The 16,867-nt window shown below is 29.7% G+C and overlaps 1 protein-coding gene and 1 long non-coding RNA gene across 3 annotated transcripts; one reads left to right on the top strand and one right to left on the bottom strand.

Annotated features, from left to right (window-relative positions):
* Nucleotides 1-43: 43 nt before the first annotated feature.
* LOC148616252 (uncharacterized) lies at nucleotides 44-5,771 on the top strand. The gene is made up of 2 exons (XR_015922134.1): nucleotides 44-174; nucleotides 2,052-5,771. It is a non-coding gene; the product is annotated as an uncharacterized LOC148616252 (long non-coding RNA).
* LOC148616253 (centromere protein L-like) lies at nucleotides 2,662-16,861 on the bottom strand. Of its 2 annotated transcripts, XM_088583121.1 has the most exons (12): nucleotides 16,760-16,848; nucleotides 12,163-12,319; nucleotides 11,626-11,730; nucleotides 10,969-11,081; nucleotides 9,669-9,753; nucleotides 8,770-8,817; nucleotides 8,318-8,478; nucleotides 7,483-7,576; nucleotides 6,875-6,986; nucleotides 6,240-6,342; nucleotides 5,805-5,867; nucleotides 2,662-4,560 (listed from the first exon to the last, which is right to left on the bottom strand). In XM_088583121.1, the coding sequence occupies exons 2-12, from the start codon at nucleotides 12,299-12,301 to the stop codon at nucleotides 4,477-4,479; spliced, it is 1,107 nt and encodes a 368-aa protein (XP_088439247.1). In that variant the 5' UTR covers nucleotides 12,302-12,319; nucleotides 16,760-16,848; the 3' UTR covers nucleotides 2,662-4,476. The 2 variants fall into 2 exon arrangements, with proteins under 2 accessions (XP_088439247.1, XP_088439248.1); XM_088583122.1 differs by lacking the exon at nucleotides 5,805-5,867 and having other exon boundaries at nucleotides 16,760-16,861.
* Between the last annotated feature and the right edge of the window lie 6 nt (nucleotides 16,862-16,867).

Consider the following 16,867-nt stretch of genomic DNA (forward strand, 5'->3'; position numbering starts at 1 on the left):
TAATAATAAAATAAAAAGTAGTACCAAAAACTGGACTGTAAATCTGTATATGAGCGCTAGACAGTAAGACGTATTTTTGGCGTCAGAATAGTCATGTTATTTTTTATTTTTACTAAAATTGGTGCTGACTGACCTAAAGATGAAGCAATAACTTGAATTTAATTTTTAGAATAGGTATTTCATCATTTTGGTAACAAGGATACTTAATCTAACAAAGATCAAAACTCATGAGTATTTTATTATCTAAGTTCTAACTCCTCTAGAAAGGCTAAAATTCATGGACTTGGATTAATTATGGCAAATACCAATTAATTGAATTTTAAAAGTTAAAAGAATCAAAAGTCTACAAAATCAATTTACTATGGCAAACCAAAGTTGACAAAAATCAATATTTTGTAATATTAGAAAATGAATTTTTAATATTACAAAATCATTTTCTAATATTACAAATTAGATTTCTATTATCACAAAACAAAATTTGTAATATTAGAAAATGATTTTTTAATATTACAAAATCATTTTTTTAATATTAGAAAAGATTTTCTAATATTAGAAATTCATTTTGTAATATTAAAAATTCATTTTCTAAATGAATTTGTAATATTAGAAAATCAGTCACATTTTTTATTATTACAAAATGATTTTCTAATATAAAAAAATTGCAACTGAATTGGCAAATCCATTTTCTAATATTAGAAAATCAATTTCTTATGTTAAAAAATCGTTTTTTAATATTAGAAAGTCAATTGAACTTTTAATATTAAAAAGTGTTGTGTGATAATAGAAATCTAATTTGTAATATTAGAAAATGAATTTGTAATATTAAAAAATCATTTTTTAATATTAGAAAACACTTATTTTCTAATATGACAAATTCCTTTTCTAATATTAAAAATTCATTTTCTAATATTACAAATTCCTGATTTAGTAATATTATAAAATATCACCCATTTTGTAATATTACAAATTGAATTTGTAATATTAGAAAATCAGTCAAATTTTTTAATATAAAAAATGCTTTTCTAATATTCAAAAATCGTCATTGAATACAGCAATACAACATTTGTAATATTAGAAAATCCATTTCTAATATTCAAAAACAGTTTTTTAATATTAGAAATTCAATTGAATTTTAATATTAAAAAATGATTTTTTTAATATTAAAAAAGTGTTTTGTGATATAAGAAATTTAATTTGTAATATTAGAAAATGAATTTGTAATATTAAAAAATCATTTTTTAATATTAGAAAATGCTCATTTTTGGCTTGCCATAATTTATAATGCAACACTGTATTGAGGGTTAAAGGTGTAAAATTTAGCAATTTTTAGGTAAAAACGTTTACAAAAAATTTACTTGTTTCTTATTTTGGCAGATTCTTCGTGTTACACATAGTACTAAGCCCAGAGTAAACATTTTGAAGAATTTTTTTTTGCATTTGTAGACAGACCAGTAAAATACACAAAATTAGTACTATGCAAAAATTTTCCCTAAATGGAATTTCCATATGAAAAAAAGGACATCTAATGGGACATTAAATGATACCCCGCTACTATGTTTATATATATGAATGCAGGATTTAAAAAGAGTAGATATGGTGAGTATGTCAAAGAGACAAAAGAAATATGACAAGTATCAGTCACAGGCAACCCATGGGTTTTCAATAAACAGTTATGATAGCCTCATACATAAGGACAGGCTGCAGTTGGCTAAAAAAAACATCACTGCACAAATGTGTCACCTTGTTTTTTTTTGTTTTTTTTGGGGGGGGGGTTTAATTCTGGTTATTGTGCACATAAAGAAGGAAACCATAGTAAATGGTCTAATAAATTATAAATAATTATAGAAATGCAATAAAAAATTGATATGTACACCTCAATATAATGATAATTCATATATGTTAAAGAGTGAAAAATGGCATAACGCAAAAAGTATTTTTTTAATTAAGCTGAAAATTGTACTTAACCTGTATTTTAAAGTACTTAACAGCTGTCTAGAGTTTCAAAACGATTTATTTTGTGAAGTTCTCAATTTATCATTTTGAAATTGCAGGGGATGGACGGACAGATGATGGAACATGCAATTGCAAAATTTTTCTGAGGGTATCATGTAATAATCATTGACTAGAGATTATGTTTCTCTATGATTTTGTCGTTTGATCTACTTCTTACTAAGATGGCAATATATTTGCAATATTACACCACGAGCGATTTGATATGAACTAGTGATGTGAAAAAAAAATTGTGCATCACTTTCAATAAAACATAATTGGTCAAATGTGTTGTTGAAACATTTCTAATGTTGTTCTAACACTAATTGGTGACATCATTGAAGGATGATTGCTAGATTTTCTACCATGACAGATGCCATATGTCAAGCAGCCAAAATATTCTAAAGGAGTCAAGAAAAAGGTGTTAAAACCCTGGAAAGTTGAATATCACAAAATATCAACTCACTTTATTGAATTTCAATATCATAACAAACTTGCTGAGGCTTGTTACCTATGATGTGGAATAACTTACATTGATATTTTGTGATATTCAATGTTATTATGAAACCTAAAGTATTGTGACCTAAAATGACAATGACATAAACTTAACTTAGGAACACCTCCAAAGTAGAAAAATACCTGCATCCTTTTACTGTAAAAAAGGTCAACACATAACTTTCATAACTTTTATTTATTTTTTATACATTTGTACATATTAGTATCCTAATAAGAGCTATATACAGTAAAGATATACATATGATTCAACTGTAACAACAAAAACATTGAACCAAAGTGTAAAATATTTTTTAAAAGACTTAGAAATAAATTTGATGAAAAGACCTAAATGTATAAGTAAAATATCAAAGGAATCATTTTTAAGTAATTTTGAGAAGTCATAATAATAAAGAACAAAAACATAAACTTTGGTTAAAAGAAATGATCTGTATTCATTAACATCTATTTATCTTAACGGTCTGCTAAGTTCCAGTTAATGCCAATATTTCTAAAAAAACTAAGAGATTAAGGAAAAAAAATAATTTTACAGATGTTGTACCACTCAGGCATCACATGATTAGAACTTTAAAGTGCTTAGACTGGTAATAAATTTTGTGTTTGACAATTTATACAATAACTAACTGACTATTGTATAAAAATATAAACATCATCAACTGTGGAAATCTGACCAAGCAAAATCAAAATATCAGGATAAAGAATGGAACAAATATTTCTAACTTCTGGCTAAAAATCACATTAAAACAAAACAATTTTAGAGAAATACTGATCAAATACAGATAAAAGTACAACACAACAAAGACAAATTATCACAGCATGATAAAATTTACAATAATCAATTATCTTTGCCTAAGAAATGTAAAATTAGATTCATGTTCAGAATCAATCCAGACGACCATATACATTGTATGAGTGTAATCCTCACTCTTCACCATATTTGGAATAAAATAGTTTTAAGAAACTGACTGAAAACAGTGTAAAATCTACATTTTATCATATGAAGATTAAAATTTGTTCCTCGATGTTAAACTAAAGCTCAGGACTTAAAAAATAATAAAAATATTTTTCCTGAACATAATATGAAAATAAAACAGTATACTATAACTTCATTCTAAAAAGAAAATCAACTGAATGTTAAAATACTGAAGTCAGAACTCTTTATACTAACCACTTTATTTATGAAAGGAGGGATTTTTGTCATATTTGAGTAGTAACGTCATTACAAAATACTGACTCAGTGTAGTTTTCAAAGAATTTGAAGGAAAACCAGAGGTTATGCAGTAGTTTTTCAATGAAAAAATGTAGAGGGCAAGCATTGAACATCGAAATATTTTTGCAGATGTTGCAATAACAAAGAAGGCTGTTTTCGTATAAATAATGGAGTATTGAGTTTGACACATGTGCCTATGTTTTCTACATAATAATGTCTCCTTGAAAAAAAGCTATTTTCCATAATTTGTTTGAATTTTCTCATTTTACTTAATATTCATCTTCAGTTTCAGTGATAAACATGCATGAACAGCAATAAAACTTTGTTTACAATGAAGACACATTATTAACGATTGATTAATGAAATTTTCTAATTTATTATGAACACTTTGGTCTTGGGGGCTGATTTTGATATTTTATGATGATACCCCATTAAACTTCATTAATGAGACAGATTTTGCATGATCATATCATATTTAAGAAAAATATATTATGATTAACAAATGAATGCTACACATTACAAATGTTAATAAACTGCAATTAACAATATATTCTGACATAAGCTTAAAGTTTTTATTGATTAATAATGATTTTCACCTTTTTGATGAGGAACTGACATCTCATGGAACGAAAAAAAAACTTCATATTAAAAATATTGTGTGGAATAGTAGAAATAATTGTTGACAAGGAGCTTTGTGCCTACAGACATTCTGCTTCCTCTATTTAGTTTTTTGTCAATCTAATGTAAAAAGAAACTTCTTTTCATCAACTACAGGACTGGGTAAAGTGTTCTATAGAAAGTTCTGTCAAATATCGCAATATCCACAACACATGGTCTGTTGAAAATATCTGAAGTGAAAATAAAGTTAGTGTAAAAGTTGATTAATTAAATGTTTATCTGATCTGCTAATGACTCCTAATGAGTAGCTTGGCACAAAATTATAGAAACAGAAAATTCTACAATATTTTGATATGTTAATTCTGGTCATAATACATGTAATGCTATAAAAGAAGAAATATTGACATACTTTAATAAAAACAAATTTAAGGTATGAAGTAAAAAGGTAGATTAAAACGAATGAAAAATTACAATGGGAAATAAGCATTATTAAATAGAATTACTGTGAAGATGCTCACAAAAAGGTACACTCTGTTTCAAATGGAGTTAAATGAAAATCAATTGAATTGTAATAATTTCCTTTATACACATCTACATATGCTGGTCAGCACTCCTATGAAATTTCATGAAAATTCCTTGAGCAGTTTGGGATTTTTACATAAAAAATTTTATCATGTAAAACCCTTATGTTGGATTATCTCTCTTTGGAGCCCTCCCTTTGATGCATCAATAGATTATGAATGTTAAATATCTACAGCTCAATTATCTCCCTTTGGTGTCTTCAGTAATTATATCCTTTTATGCATATTTACATAATGTATGAAACCCAACCTTCTTATAAAATTTAATTTCATCAAATTCCTAGAGTGGTTTAGGAGTTTGGGTAGAGGAATAACAAGTAAAAAAAACAATAAATTTATATAGAACTATTTAGAAGACTTAATAAGTTTTATCAAGATCTGATGTTAGATAAAAAGCAGATATTATTAGGTTATATAGGAGAGTCTTTACTTTTAAATACTTTATTGATTATAACCAAAAACTATATTTATAAGTGTAAATTAGATGAAATATTGCCTACTATATATGGGTTGAAAAATAGAATAAAGAGGTACATGAATTTGGAAATGTATATTGCTGTTAAATACAAAAGCTTAGAAAAAGCTGAAAAGTTTTGGTCCCCTTTACATATTATTTTTGATTAGATATTTATAATTTTTCCTCATGTTATTTTACATTCAATAACAACAGCAGCAAGCTTAGTCTTTTCAATTTGTTTAAAATTGCATTTATTTAATAGATTTTTTTTTTCTATAAACAAAAATAAGAGTGTGAGAGTTTTGTTTGTGTGCGAGCTTTATTGTGATAAATGCTTTTTGAATGATTTGTTTAATATATTTAATTTATAAAAAAAAAAAAAAAAAAAAAAAAAAAAATAAAACATTAAAAGAATTATATTGATGTTGAAGTATACCTTTAATCGACCAGAATCACCAATATAACATAAAGAACAGCCTACACTATATAACTGTAATGCCTGAAATTAAAGGAATAAATATTACAGACTACTGTGAAGGTACTTTTATTCATGGGTACCAATTTTTTTGGTTTAGGGAAAAAAATGTCAGTTTGTGGATTTTTGAATTCATGGATTGGAAACTATATCACACAGACGAATGGGAATCAAATTTTGTGGTTTACCAGACCCACGAATACAGGTAACCAATGAACAATAATACTTTCACAGTATCATGTATAATTGTCCTAGTAAATTTGTATGGTTTATCAGCAAAAAGTTCAAATGGTTTTTTTTTCATCTTAAATTCTTAATTATGCACTGAACCTTTCTTAACTGATAGTTCACAGTTCACAGTAAAAAATGAAAAATATGAAAGTAAAATAAACTTACTGAGAGTTTGACTCTAAACAATGAATGAAAATGAGATTCAAGACTATTGATAAACATGGTAACTTCTTCACTAGAAAACTCTGTCCCTTGGTCATCATGGATTCTGAAAATAATTTAAAATGACATGGTGTGCTAAGTATATAGAAAAAAAAATCAAGAATCAAAAAAGATACAAGGTAAAAATTTGGTGAATTGCTATTCCTATCTACAAACTATCTATAAAAAATATATATATATATGTCACAGCATAACATCGTTGTGAATTTTTCAGACCCTTCTATAAGTTTACGTTATCTTCCCTGTATCAATTTGATCCGATGGAGCAGGTAGCGAATAGAGTCGTCACATTCTGAGACATTGTGTGTGTGTGTGTGTGTCTATATATATAATTTTATATTTTCTATCTGACTATTTAAATTCATGTACACTTTTCTAAACATTGTACAAGACAAGAGTCTTCAGTTTAATCTACAGACTTTTTGTTCAAATAATCATTGGAAAGCTTTAATCTTCAGTGCATTGTGAACTACAGGTTAAAATTATAACTGATTGAAGTAGTTAAACTTAGATCCAAGTCTTAAAATCAAGGATGCAATAGAGAAAAAAAAACACTTTTTTATCAGTTTACTGTATACCTCTCCCATAAATCCTTGACATCAGTAGCTTCTATTGTAAATGTTACTTTATCTATTCCTTCACATTCAGATGGTGTCTTGTAAAGAAGCTCAACTGGTTTACTTTTCTGTACTATGTAAGTCAAATAGAACTAAGATGAATTATGACAGAGAATTTTGTTTGCAAGTGATATGTAAGATCGCCTCTTGATTACTCTCTCTTTTTAATTATCTTATAGTTAGTACTATCATGATGAATCAGTTTGTTATTCAGACAAAAACTATTGCTGACATTTGATTTACATGTAAATGTTTCTATACCATTGTATTGGGACTTTGTAAAATTTCTGAAAATCTGAAAGTAGATGTCTGAAAATTCAGATAAACAGTGACTATTTTGTTTTTATTACAGTGCTCCCCTTTAGCCACTAGCCCGAAGCTTGGGGTTAATAAAAATTGATTGTGGCTAGTAATTTAATGTGTACTTTTCTTGTTTCCAACTAATTGAATCCTATACAGTCCTTTATCATTTTGGCTAGTCTTTCATTGACTGTAGAACATCTGTAGAAACCTTAATGTTTTCTTTTTATGTATACATGTGAATACTACATGTATGTGATAGAACATACCAGGATTAGTAGTTGTACCACTCCATAATGCAACCATCCAGGCAAGGTCTTGAGCAGAAAATAATATCGGAGTAATCACACAGTCAAATTGGCTCTAAAAGAAAAACAGGTTAGGAAAAAGAAATAAGCATAAAAATAAATCTTAAAGAAGTGCTGACATACATTGTATCTTATGCTTCAACAGTGGAAGGGAAAATTTTCTGAAAAAATATGTAAAGACGATGCATAAATAATAAAACATTATTGTAATCCTTAATTAACAGTTTGATGCAGATGTAACCTGTAAAAGGGTGAAGTTGAATATTGGCATTTTGGAATAATAATCAGCCATTTTTACAATTTTACATTAATTAGACTATGTATTCATTTTTTTCATAACTTTTGTTAAAGATATGAAACTAGTAAAATCCTCACTCCGTTCTACAGGTTGCCGATAGGGATTTTACTACGGTACAACTACAAGGCCATCATTACTATGTTATCCATTAAGGTTACCAGTATACTTTCCTCAGGTTAACTTCCTGTCAGACTGAAATCAGGCTCTCAGTGCTTCAAAGGCCAAAGGTTAAAATCGTATTGATTACCAGTATGAGGACTTTGTCCTCTATAAGTAGATTTTTTTCATTAACAAGTTCATGACCAATACACTGATCTGATAATCTTACCCTATTTCTATATTAACAGCACTACGTTTTTTAAAATCGTAAATTTAATTCCTCCATATATTCAGTAAATAGCTCGTTGAGTAACTCCCTATGGGACCCTTGTCTCTGCAGTGCTAATTTTCAGAATGAACCCTGTTAGTGGGGTTGCGGTAGTCCATCATAACCTTTACCTGTAGCCAGTTGATCAATCCATCTGTTACAGCTACAAGGCCTTTAACCATCAGTAGTGGATAGTAGGCAAACTGGTTTCTAAATTTAGACTCAATTGGATTCTTTTCCATCTCTACACTACACAGGAGAGAAGTCAGCAGAATGGTTTCATCTCCATAACCTAAATAAACCAATTATATTGTGTCATATTACTTTACTCAGTAGTGCTATGGAAATAAAACTGAATGTTGTTCTTTTCTCAGATCTTTTTTAGTGCATAATTGTAGCATTCTAAATGTTTTCGTTTGAATGATGAATACATAAAGAACAGATTTTAAGTATGCTTTGAAAATTATGAGGAATTGTTATACCATGAGGTTTTATCCATTTTTTACCCTTGTACATTTATTGAAGTCCTTAATCTAAACATTTTCACAGGACAGATGCCATTGTAAATGTAGACATAGATTACCTCCTCTATTCCTGCCTTTAATTATAATCTGTACTGCCTCCTTGTCAGCTATAAATTAAAATGATAAGGTGTGTAAGAAGGAAAGTAATGTATTCACTGATGGGAGAGGGAATCAATGGTGTTTGAACTATCTTTAAAAAAGGACTTGGGCCACTCTTCCCATATTCCGTTCATAAAAAAGTACATGTACTTATAAGTAATAAATGAATTAATAAGAACATTTCAAGACATCACAAAACAATTGCTGATTGTGAAACACAGGGAAATAAGTGTTATAACATGAAATTTAAAACTATACAAACTATCCTCCAACATGATAAGACTAACTGATTGTTGGAACAAAGAAATGACATTAAAAATAAAGACATTTTAACCAAATAAAAAACCACAAAGTACAAAAATATGCCAGGGTCAGGCTTGATCCCAAAACCTTTTCTTTAACAATGAATGCAGGATATGACTATCAAGTCAGTATGGCTACCAACACTACATTTCAAATGAAATGTAATAAGCTACATTTGTACGTAAGGTTTACTATTACTGCACTTTATTGGTGGTCGGAATCCTAGAGAAAATGGCCCAGGTCCAGGTTCTTTAATTAGGTGATAGATAAAAAAAAACAAAACAAAACAAAGTAACAGGATGATTTCCACTGAAAAGATGTCTATTTTTGTCTGCTAGTTTGATCAAATCCATCATTTCCGTTAACACAACAGGTAAAGCTTAACTTACGGTCAAAATTTGTAGAAAATACCAAGAATTCATAAGGTAAGCACCTATAACAAGTAACTAACTTTCATGCAAAATTTCTAAAACCTCATAAGTCCTGAACAACACAAACCAAATGGTGTCATGAAGAAACAACTCTATTTCTTGTCTTAATTAAATTTTTCCCTTACCTGCTGATACCCTTAGTCCTTTGTATACACTGATGTAAGCTTTGCTGGAAGTAGTGTTGTCCACAAATAAACCTTTCTGTCGCTCCTATAAGTAAAATAATGAAGTTGTATCAATAGAAAAAAAGCAGTATTCATGAGTTCCCTTTCATAGTCACAACTGGTAAAACAGAAATTGGACACATCTGTACTTTTGTTAACAAAAAGATTAAAATAAAAAAATTGGTGAACAGTTAGAAGAAAAAAAAACATCATTTACATATACTCCTATCACATTGTATAAAAAAACTTTATTTACCATATTGAACAAACTATAAGTAGATATGGAGTATAAGTCAAATTGCATAATTTTGACAAAAAATGGACAAAAAACATAGATAAGTCAAGGGTTACACATGTGCATTTATATAATAAATATATATCATAAGGTGTCAGTGGAGATCCAAACTGAGCTGTTTATTTTTAATAGCATATTATTCCAGCTATGTTACTTTGTATAGTATTTCTGAATTAAATTAATATTTGTATTTTTGTTAAAGTGTTCTTTGTCCGTGAGTTCAATTATTTTTATTGAGTTCTGTGTCAATTGTTATAAAGCCTTAGATCATCAGGTGTACGAAATAAACAACATGTCAAGTGTGTGAAATTAGCGGGAAAGTAGTTGATGAATAGGTCATAATTATGAGTGGTAATGAATAAACAATATTACCTGATATTTCAAAATACAATAAAAAAATTTGTTACCTGTAAATTTGGTTGCAATTAGCCATTCAGATAACTCCATAATTGATTATAATTTCAGCCATGTGCAAATGTGTTATGAAATATTGTAAATGAGTATAAATTTGCAAATTAAAGGACCAATAACTCTGGAACACTCGATAATGTCTTACCAGCTGAATAAGAGTTTTGCTAACATACCTTCTAGAGTTTGTTTATATATTTTAATAATTTCAAAGTTTTTATTAACATTTTATTATTCATTCATAAAGGATAGCGACACTGATCAATAATCTTCGAGTTTGATCGCTGGTTTGACTGTTTGAGTGATGGCTTTCGTTCGTTACAATTTACCCAAAATTTTGAATGAAAACAATCAAAATGTACTAAACAAATCTAATGAAATGCATTGTAGATGAACTTTTTTCTTGAAAAATTCTAATACAAGTCGAAGTGGACAATAAGCTGGGACTGACATTTCGCTGAAAAAAATATCAACTTATGGTCCGAAAAATATGGTAATTTTAATTTCACTTAATGAGTTTCTACTGCATTCATAATTGACATATCAAGTTATATTTACAGCTTCAATGTGTGCGGACAAACGGCTACTGTATTTCTTCAGGTCAGCTGCCTCTGTACTGAACTTGAACAATGGAGTCATCTTAAACAGTTTCCATGACTTGTAGGTCAACTCTACAAAGAGAACAAAAAAAATTTGTGAGCAATGGATCACTAGTGATACCCCTGCTTTTAATAAAAATATAAGGACTATAAACAAAGTTCTCTGTAAACAGGAAGTTGTGGTCACATTTTTCTGAAAATGGATCCCACCATATGGCATACCTACAGGAAGAATGTGTTAAAATTTCAAACCACTATAATGAGTAGTTGCAGAGAAAACTGTGACACAAATTTTTTTATGAACAGAAATACAAGGTCAAGAAAGAGGAAATTGGCAAAATTGGACGTAAATATACAGTAAAATGAAGAATCGTAACAGTAAAATTCAGATTTGAAATGGCAGAATCTACTAACAACGGGAAAAAATCATGTCTCAAATGAACAATGATTGGTTTGATAGAGAATATGAAAGGAGGCAGTACCTTCCTTATTTGACACCAAACAATTACTAATGCCTTGTTGTGTAGATCCATGTGTCACAAGACCTTTCATCTTAGTAAGCATTTAGGAGAGTCATTATAAGCAACCTATTAAAATAACTTTCATTCAGCAGTACCTTTTAAATTATTTCCACATTCTTCATCAATTGCCACAAAAGAACGCCTCCCTCTATGTCCATGTCTAGCAGCAGTTCCTTTTGACAATATGTCAGTATTTTCACCTACAAAACAGAACACATTTTTGTAATCACTTAAACAGAAAAAAATACAGTTAAAACTCCTCTGGTTTGGCTAAGACAGTTCTTTTTACAAATATATTTAAAATGATATGAAGGACTTTTAAATGTGTCTGGTTTAAACAGGTTTCACTGTACATTGTAAGCACTCTTTATTTTTTTTCTTGAATTTTTAAGAACCATTCTTCTATTTTCTATCTTTTCACACAAAACTATGTTTGTTCATTTCACAAAATGTATTGTTTTGCAAATGGTTTTAATCTTCTATTACAGAATAATTAAGAATATTTGAATTTATTCTTTATAATATGAAATCCAAAAATCAGTAAAATGATGTGACATTCAACTTGACAGTACACGTATATCCATCTCCTATTTCAAGTTCAACCATGTACAAATGTTTTGTTGTGTATTTACCTTTCAACTGTCTACTTTTTGGTGTGCGTCCATATGGAGTAAATCTTCTAGAACTTGCCCTTATTGATGACTTAGAGAAAAGTTGCTTTCTTGAGGTCAGTTCAGGGGTACAATTTTCCACTTCATCTTGTCCCTGCATTATCTTCCACTCCTAAAACTGAAAAGTCATACAAATGAGTATTCAAGGTATACAATGTACAGTATGAGAAATGTAATCTTTTTCTAAACTATTAAATATTTAAAAAGAAAAAGAGAATACTCAATTAGGTGTTGCAATTCTGAAACAACATATTGAAATAAAACAGACAAACAAAATGTCCACTATAATATTGAGGAACCCACGTAAAGATATATTTAAGCTATATTTCAGACAAAACGAAAAGCAATATGAAGTAGCCTCCTCATTTTCAGATATTGCCCAAAATCAGGTCTGTACTCTATTTTTCAGTGGTATTTTTACTGGAGCTATCTCTTTTCCAATAACAAATCAAACGAAACTTGTGCTTGTCCCAAGAAAAAATGTCGAAATGTCAAAATTTTCGAAATCTATCTAATATTCAGTCACAAGCAAGTAATTATATCATCTTATAATAACAACATTTAAGACAGGATACAGAATGAACATTCTTTACTCCAGCTTACAATAACTTATGTTCTTAGTTATGAAACATGCAAAGTTGTCGTGCGGTTTCTTGGGTTAATCTATCTCTATTGATGATTCGGTAGAAAACACAAAACATGCAATATGATCTAGTTTCATAATTGAACATAATTGATTGATTGTTGGGGTTTAACGTCCGAGCAGGAATATTTCAGCTATATTCAGACGATGAACATGAAATTGATGATAACAAGAACATGAAATGATGATGATGAAACGAAAAAAAAGGATGGGACACAGGGAAAATAGGGTCGACAAACATTGATTGCCACTAGAAAAGAGGGGGTGAATGGATAAGGTTGGGCAATTTAGCCTCCTGTGGCGGAGCGCAAAGGTTCCTACTCCTATTGAATACCACAGCAGGGTTCTTTAACATGCAAGGAACGTGGCATCTTTCCCAACACGGTGCACCACTATGGTTTGCAGTCAGGTTTTCCGTATTATAGCCTGACAACCCCAGCATGTAACACGCCAGGGGTACCCCATTCCACCACCTGGGGCACACATCCCAGTTGCTCTGTGGGCAGATCGCCTAGCCCCAGCTAGGTTTTTGAGCACTATTTAGTCGCCTTTTACGACAAGCTTAGCGCTGCTGCAGGCCAATTCTTTTGACACCCAGACCTGCATGGGGCCATAATTGAACAGAAAATTCTCCATTTCTTCAGCTTAAGACAAGTTTGAACCAACAGGTACAATATGTGTCAATAAAGCTTCAATCTTAATTTGTCAGTAGTACATTTTAAACATAATATTTATACTCTTGATCAACTTATACCAAGAGACTGGGTATTTTATCAATAAATCATTATGGATTAAGTTGGACCTAAGAAATAAAGAACAATGATATGCATGTTACCCTTTTAACTTGTCCTTATGCTTTTAATGAAGTTATATGATCAACTAGAAATACTGTGAGCCTATATATATTATATACATATATTATAACTAAAAAAAAGGTTTGTGAATGATGCACATAGGCGTTCACTTCTCCCTGATGTCTCTCTGAAAGAAAAGTCACTTCTTTCTGTTTTTCTCAAGTAGCTTGAGCCCCAAGTTCTCATGCAAATACATTGTATGGCCAACTAGAACAGCAGGTATTAGTATAAGAGCCAAAAACCTGCCTACATCAACAAAGTCCATCAGTCATTACTAAGGCAAAATAGCTCGGATTGGTCAGTAATTTTGACCAAAAAGAAAAACCCCTTTCCAGAAAAACTGTTACACTTGTCTAACTTAAACTTCAAATCAAACAAACATGGAACATGACATGTCTAGGCTGTAACAAGGAGGAAACTCAGTGTACATGAATGAGGCAATTACTTGACAGGAAGGAAAAGTTTTTACAGTTAAATTTTTTTAGTAATAGATGACTTTCACATTCACTTCCATTCCAGAAAAGTTCTTCAATTATATCAAGGTAAAATGGGGACAATAGGAGTAAGATCAGGTGATATTGCAATGGGAGCCAAAGGAACAGAAACTTGATTCGATTACTGCAAGGAATTTTTTTAAATGATGCATATAGTATAATAAAAACATTTCAGGTAGTTAAATGTTTGGAGATGCATTTCTACAGAACTATTACAGTTCTTGCAGCTGGTGATTCTGAAATCATTTCTTAATCTATAATAAAACCACAAACCAGATTCCACCAGATTCGATGTAAATAGCAAATATGAAAGTCTTCTATTACACAAAGTGCCTTGTTGGACTAGGTAGTCCCAGTTTATATCCTACATACATAGCTGTTTTAGGGAGATGTTGGAGAAATGACTCCACGTAACCAAGGCATTTTTAAGTCACATGGTAAAGTTCATTTTTTCCAAAATTAATTTTACTGCTCCTATTAATTTTTCGACCAAAAGAGTTAATAAAGTATATCATACATGTGATAAAGTAATTCCTTCAAAACTGGAGGTTTTTTATCTGTGCTTTTTTTTGGCGGTGTAACAAGTCAAATATGTGTGAAATTTATGGAAAACCTTGTTTTAAGTCGGTTTCCATGAGAAAAAAATGCAGAATACTCTATTTGAATAGTTGGAAAGACCTTTTTGATTGAGTAACACTTGAACATTTTAATGATTTTATTTATTATCGATAATTCAATGTATCAAGGATTTATATATACTCCTTGGAAATATCTACCATAATTAATTAAATAATTTTCATTTAAAAATTGTCACTACATGCATGATTTCATTTCAAATAGTCATTACTGGCTTGGTACCACTTTAACTTTGACTTCAACACAGCATTGAATTTGGAACAGTACTTTGCTTTCTTAGGAGGAGGTGCTGAAGATGCAATATTACGTTCAGCATTTTGACGGTTGATGATCGTGAGAGTGCTCCAAATAGAAAAAAAATCACTTAGTTCCTCCATTGACTTGGATAAAAAACAAGCCATACTTCCAGTCATTTTCAGTGAATGCATGGTCAACGTTTCCATAACCATCAAAAGATCATATGTCCTGCATCAATATTTATACCAGTCCCACTCGTCGGTAGTAAATCATTTAATCAATTAAGCGTGTGCCACTAAAACTTTGGATAATTGTCAGTCATCACCTGTTGTTGTATAATCATCACACATCTTATAAATTACGTCTCGTCAATAACCACTAAAGCCCTAGCTTACTGTTTATGACCCTAATTAACGGTAATTAACAGTTCACCTATCTATCCGAGATCAACCGGAAATGTCGTTATTCCATCCTCTCGGGTTTTTTCTTTCAGTAAATAAAAGAAATGGAGTCCAAAATTTGTTTACGGTATAATGTTCGGAAAGCGGTAGATTTTCTGATTCATCGGTAGAACGGTAGGAAGGTTCTAATTCTGGTAGAACTGCACTACTACCAGTAGGTTCACATGTATGGTTTTGGTTGGCAAAAAATCCATTGAGTGGCATGGGGCATCAACTTTAAATCGTCATAACTTTTTCATTTTTAAAGATAATTGAAAAATTCTTTTGGTTCCCAACATTGCAAATAAAATTCTTTTCATCCATGGAATTTTTAAATAAATATTCAGTAATTAAACTATATACACATAAAATTTTAATTATAATTTTATACAAAAATAGAGGTTTACATTTAAATATCACTACAAAATTATTTTTCAAGTAAAAGAGTTATAAATTCACATAAATAATATGAATTATTTTATCTAAATGAAACATTTTACAGAACCAAAATTGGATATATAATAACAGTTATAAAGTTTTGAAAATTAAGATTCTAGTCGTGAAATTGTCAATTGTTTATTTGTCAACCAATTTGACACTTAATGATATGCAAATTAGTGAATATGACATTACTAATGAGATTGGCGAACTCTCCTTTAGACAGACAGACACTTTATTTCTGTCTTGCCTTTATTAATACATGTACATGTATTTGCCAGGTTCAACAGAGATAATCTATTAAAACAATTAAAAGAGTAAATAAACAAATCCATCTATTGTATGGCTTATGATGCATGTATTGTGGCAAGTGATTTATATTATACTTTGATTTTGCCTTTTTATATTCATCACATGTCTTATTATTTCTATTCATGACACTAAAGATATATGTATTCTTATGTATATTTTGAAATGTCATATAAGCCAATACTCAATCTTTTCCTCGCTATAGACTATAGTATATATATATATAATTTGAATACTCTTTAAAATATTTAGCATTAATTGTATCTGTCATCACATGTGCTTTGATTAGAAAATTCTCCTAATAAATACAAACATATCTGTATTTGTTACTTTGTACCCAAAGTAAAAGAAAATGCCCCGTATGGAATATTAACATTGTTGGTGTTACTGTGTTAGAGCTAAATAAAATATTTGTAATTGTAGCAAAATGGGCATACTAAACTGTAATATAAAAGTAAGGAACAATATCTTGAAACCCTTAAGTACAAACATAAAAACAATATTTACTGGTTGTTTAAACCGATCCATTGAATTTAAATGAGTATTGTCAAAATTGCACAGTTTGTTGACATTCTGCAAGTTCAAAATTTGCGCCGTCAGCAGTAAATTAAAAAG

This window comes from Perna viridis, chromosome 5 (genome assembly GCF_037379345.1).
Source record: "Perna viridis isolate PV_CMFRI_1.1 ecotype Kerala chromosome 5, ASM3737934v1, whole genome shotgun sequence".
Taxonomy (NCBI): domain Eukaryota; kingdom Metazoa; phylum Mollusca; class Bivalvia; order Mytilida; family Mytilidae; genus Perna; species Perna viridis.

What these genes read in the sequence shown, in the direction of transcription:
- LOC148616253 (XM_088583121.1), bottom strand. Translation starts at nt 12,301, where the DNA reads ATGCAGGGACAAGATGAAGTGGAAAATTGTACCCCTGAACTGACCTCA. An exon ending in TGTTTAGAGTCAAACTCTCA is followed by an intron (nt 5,868 to 6,239) that starts GTAAGTTTATTT and finishes CTTTAATTTCAG; the next exon opens with GCATTACAGTTATATAGTGT. An exon ending in GTGATTCTGGTCGATTAAAG is followed by an intron (nt 4,561 to 5,804) that starts GTATACTTCAAC and finishes TTTTCACTTCAG; the next exon opens with ATATTTTCAACAGACCATGT.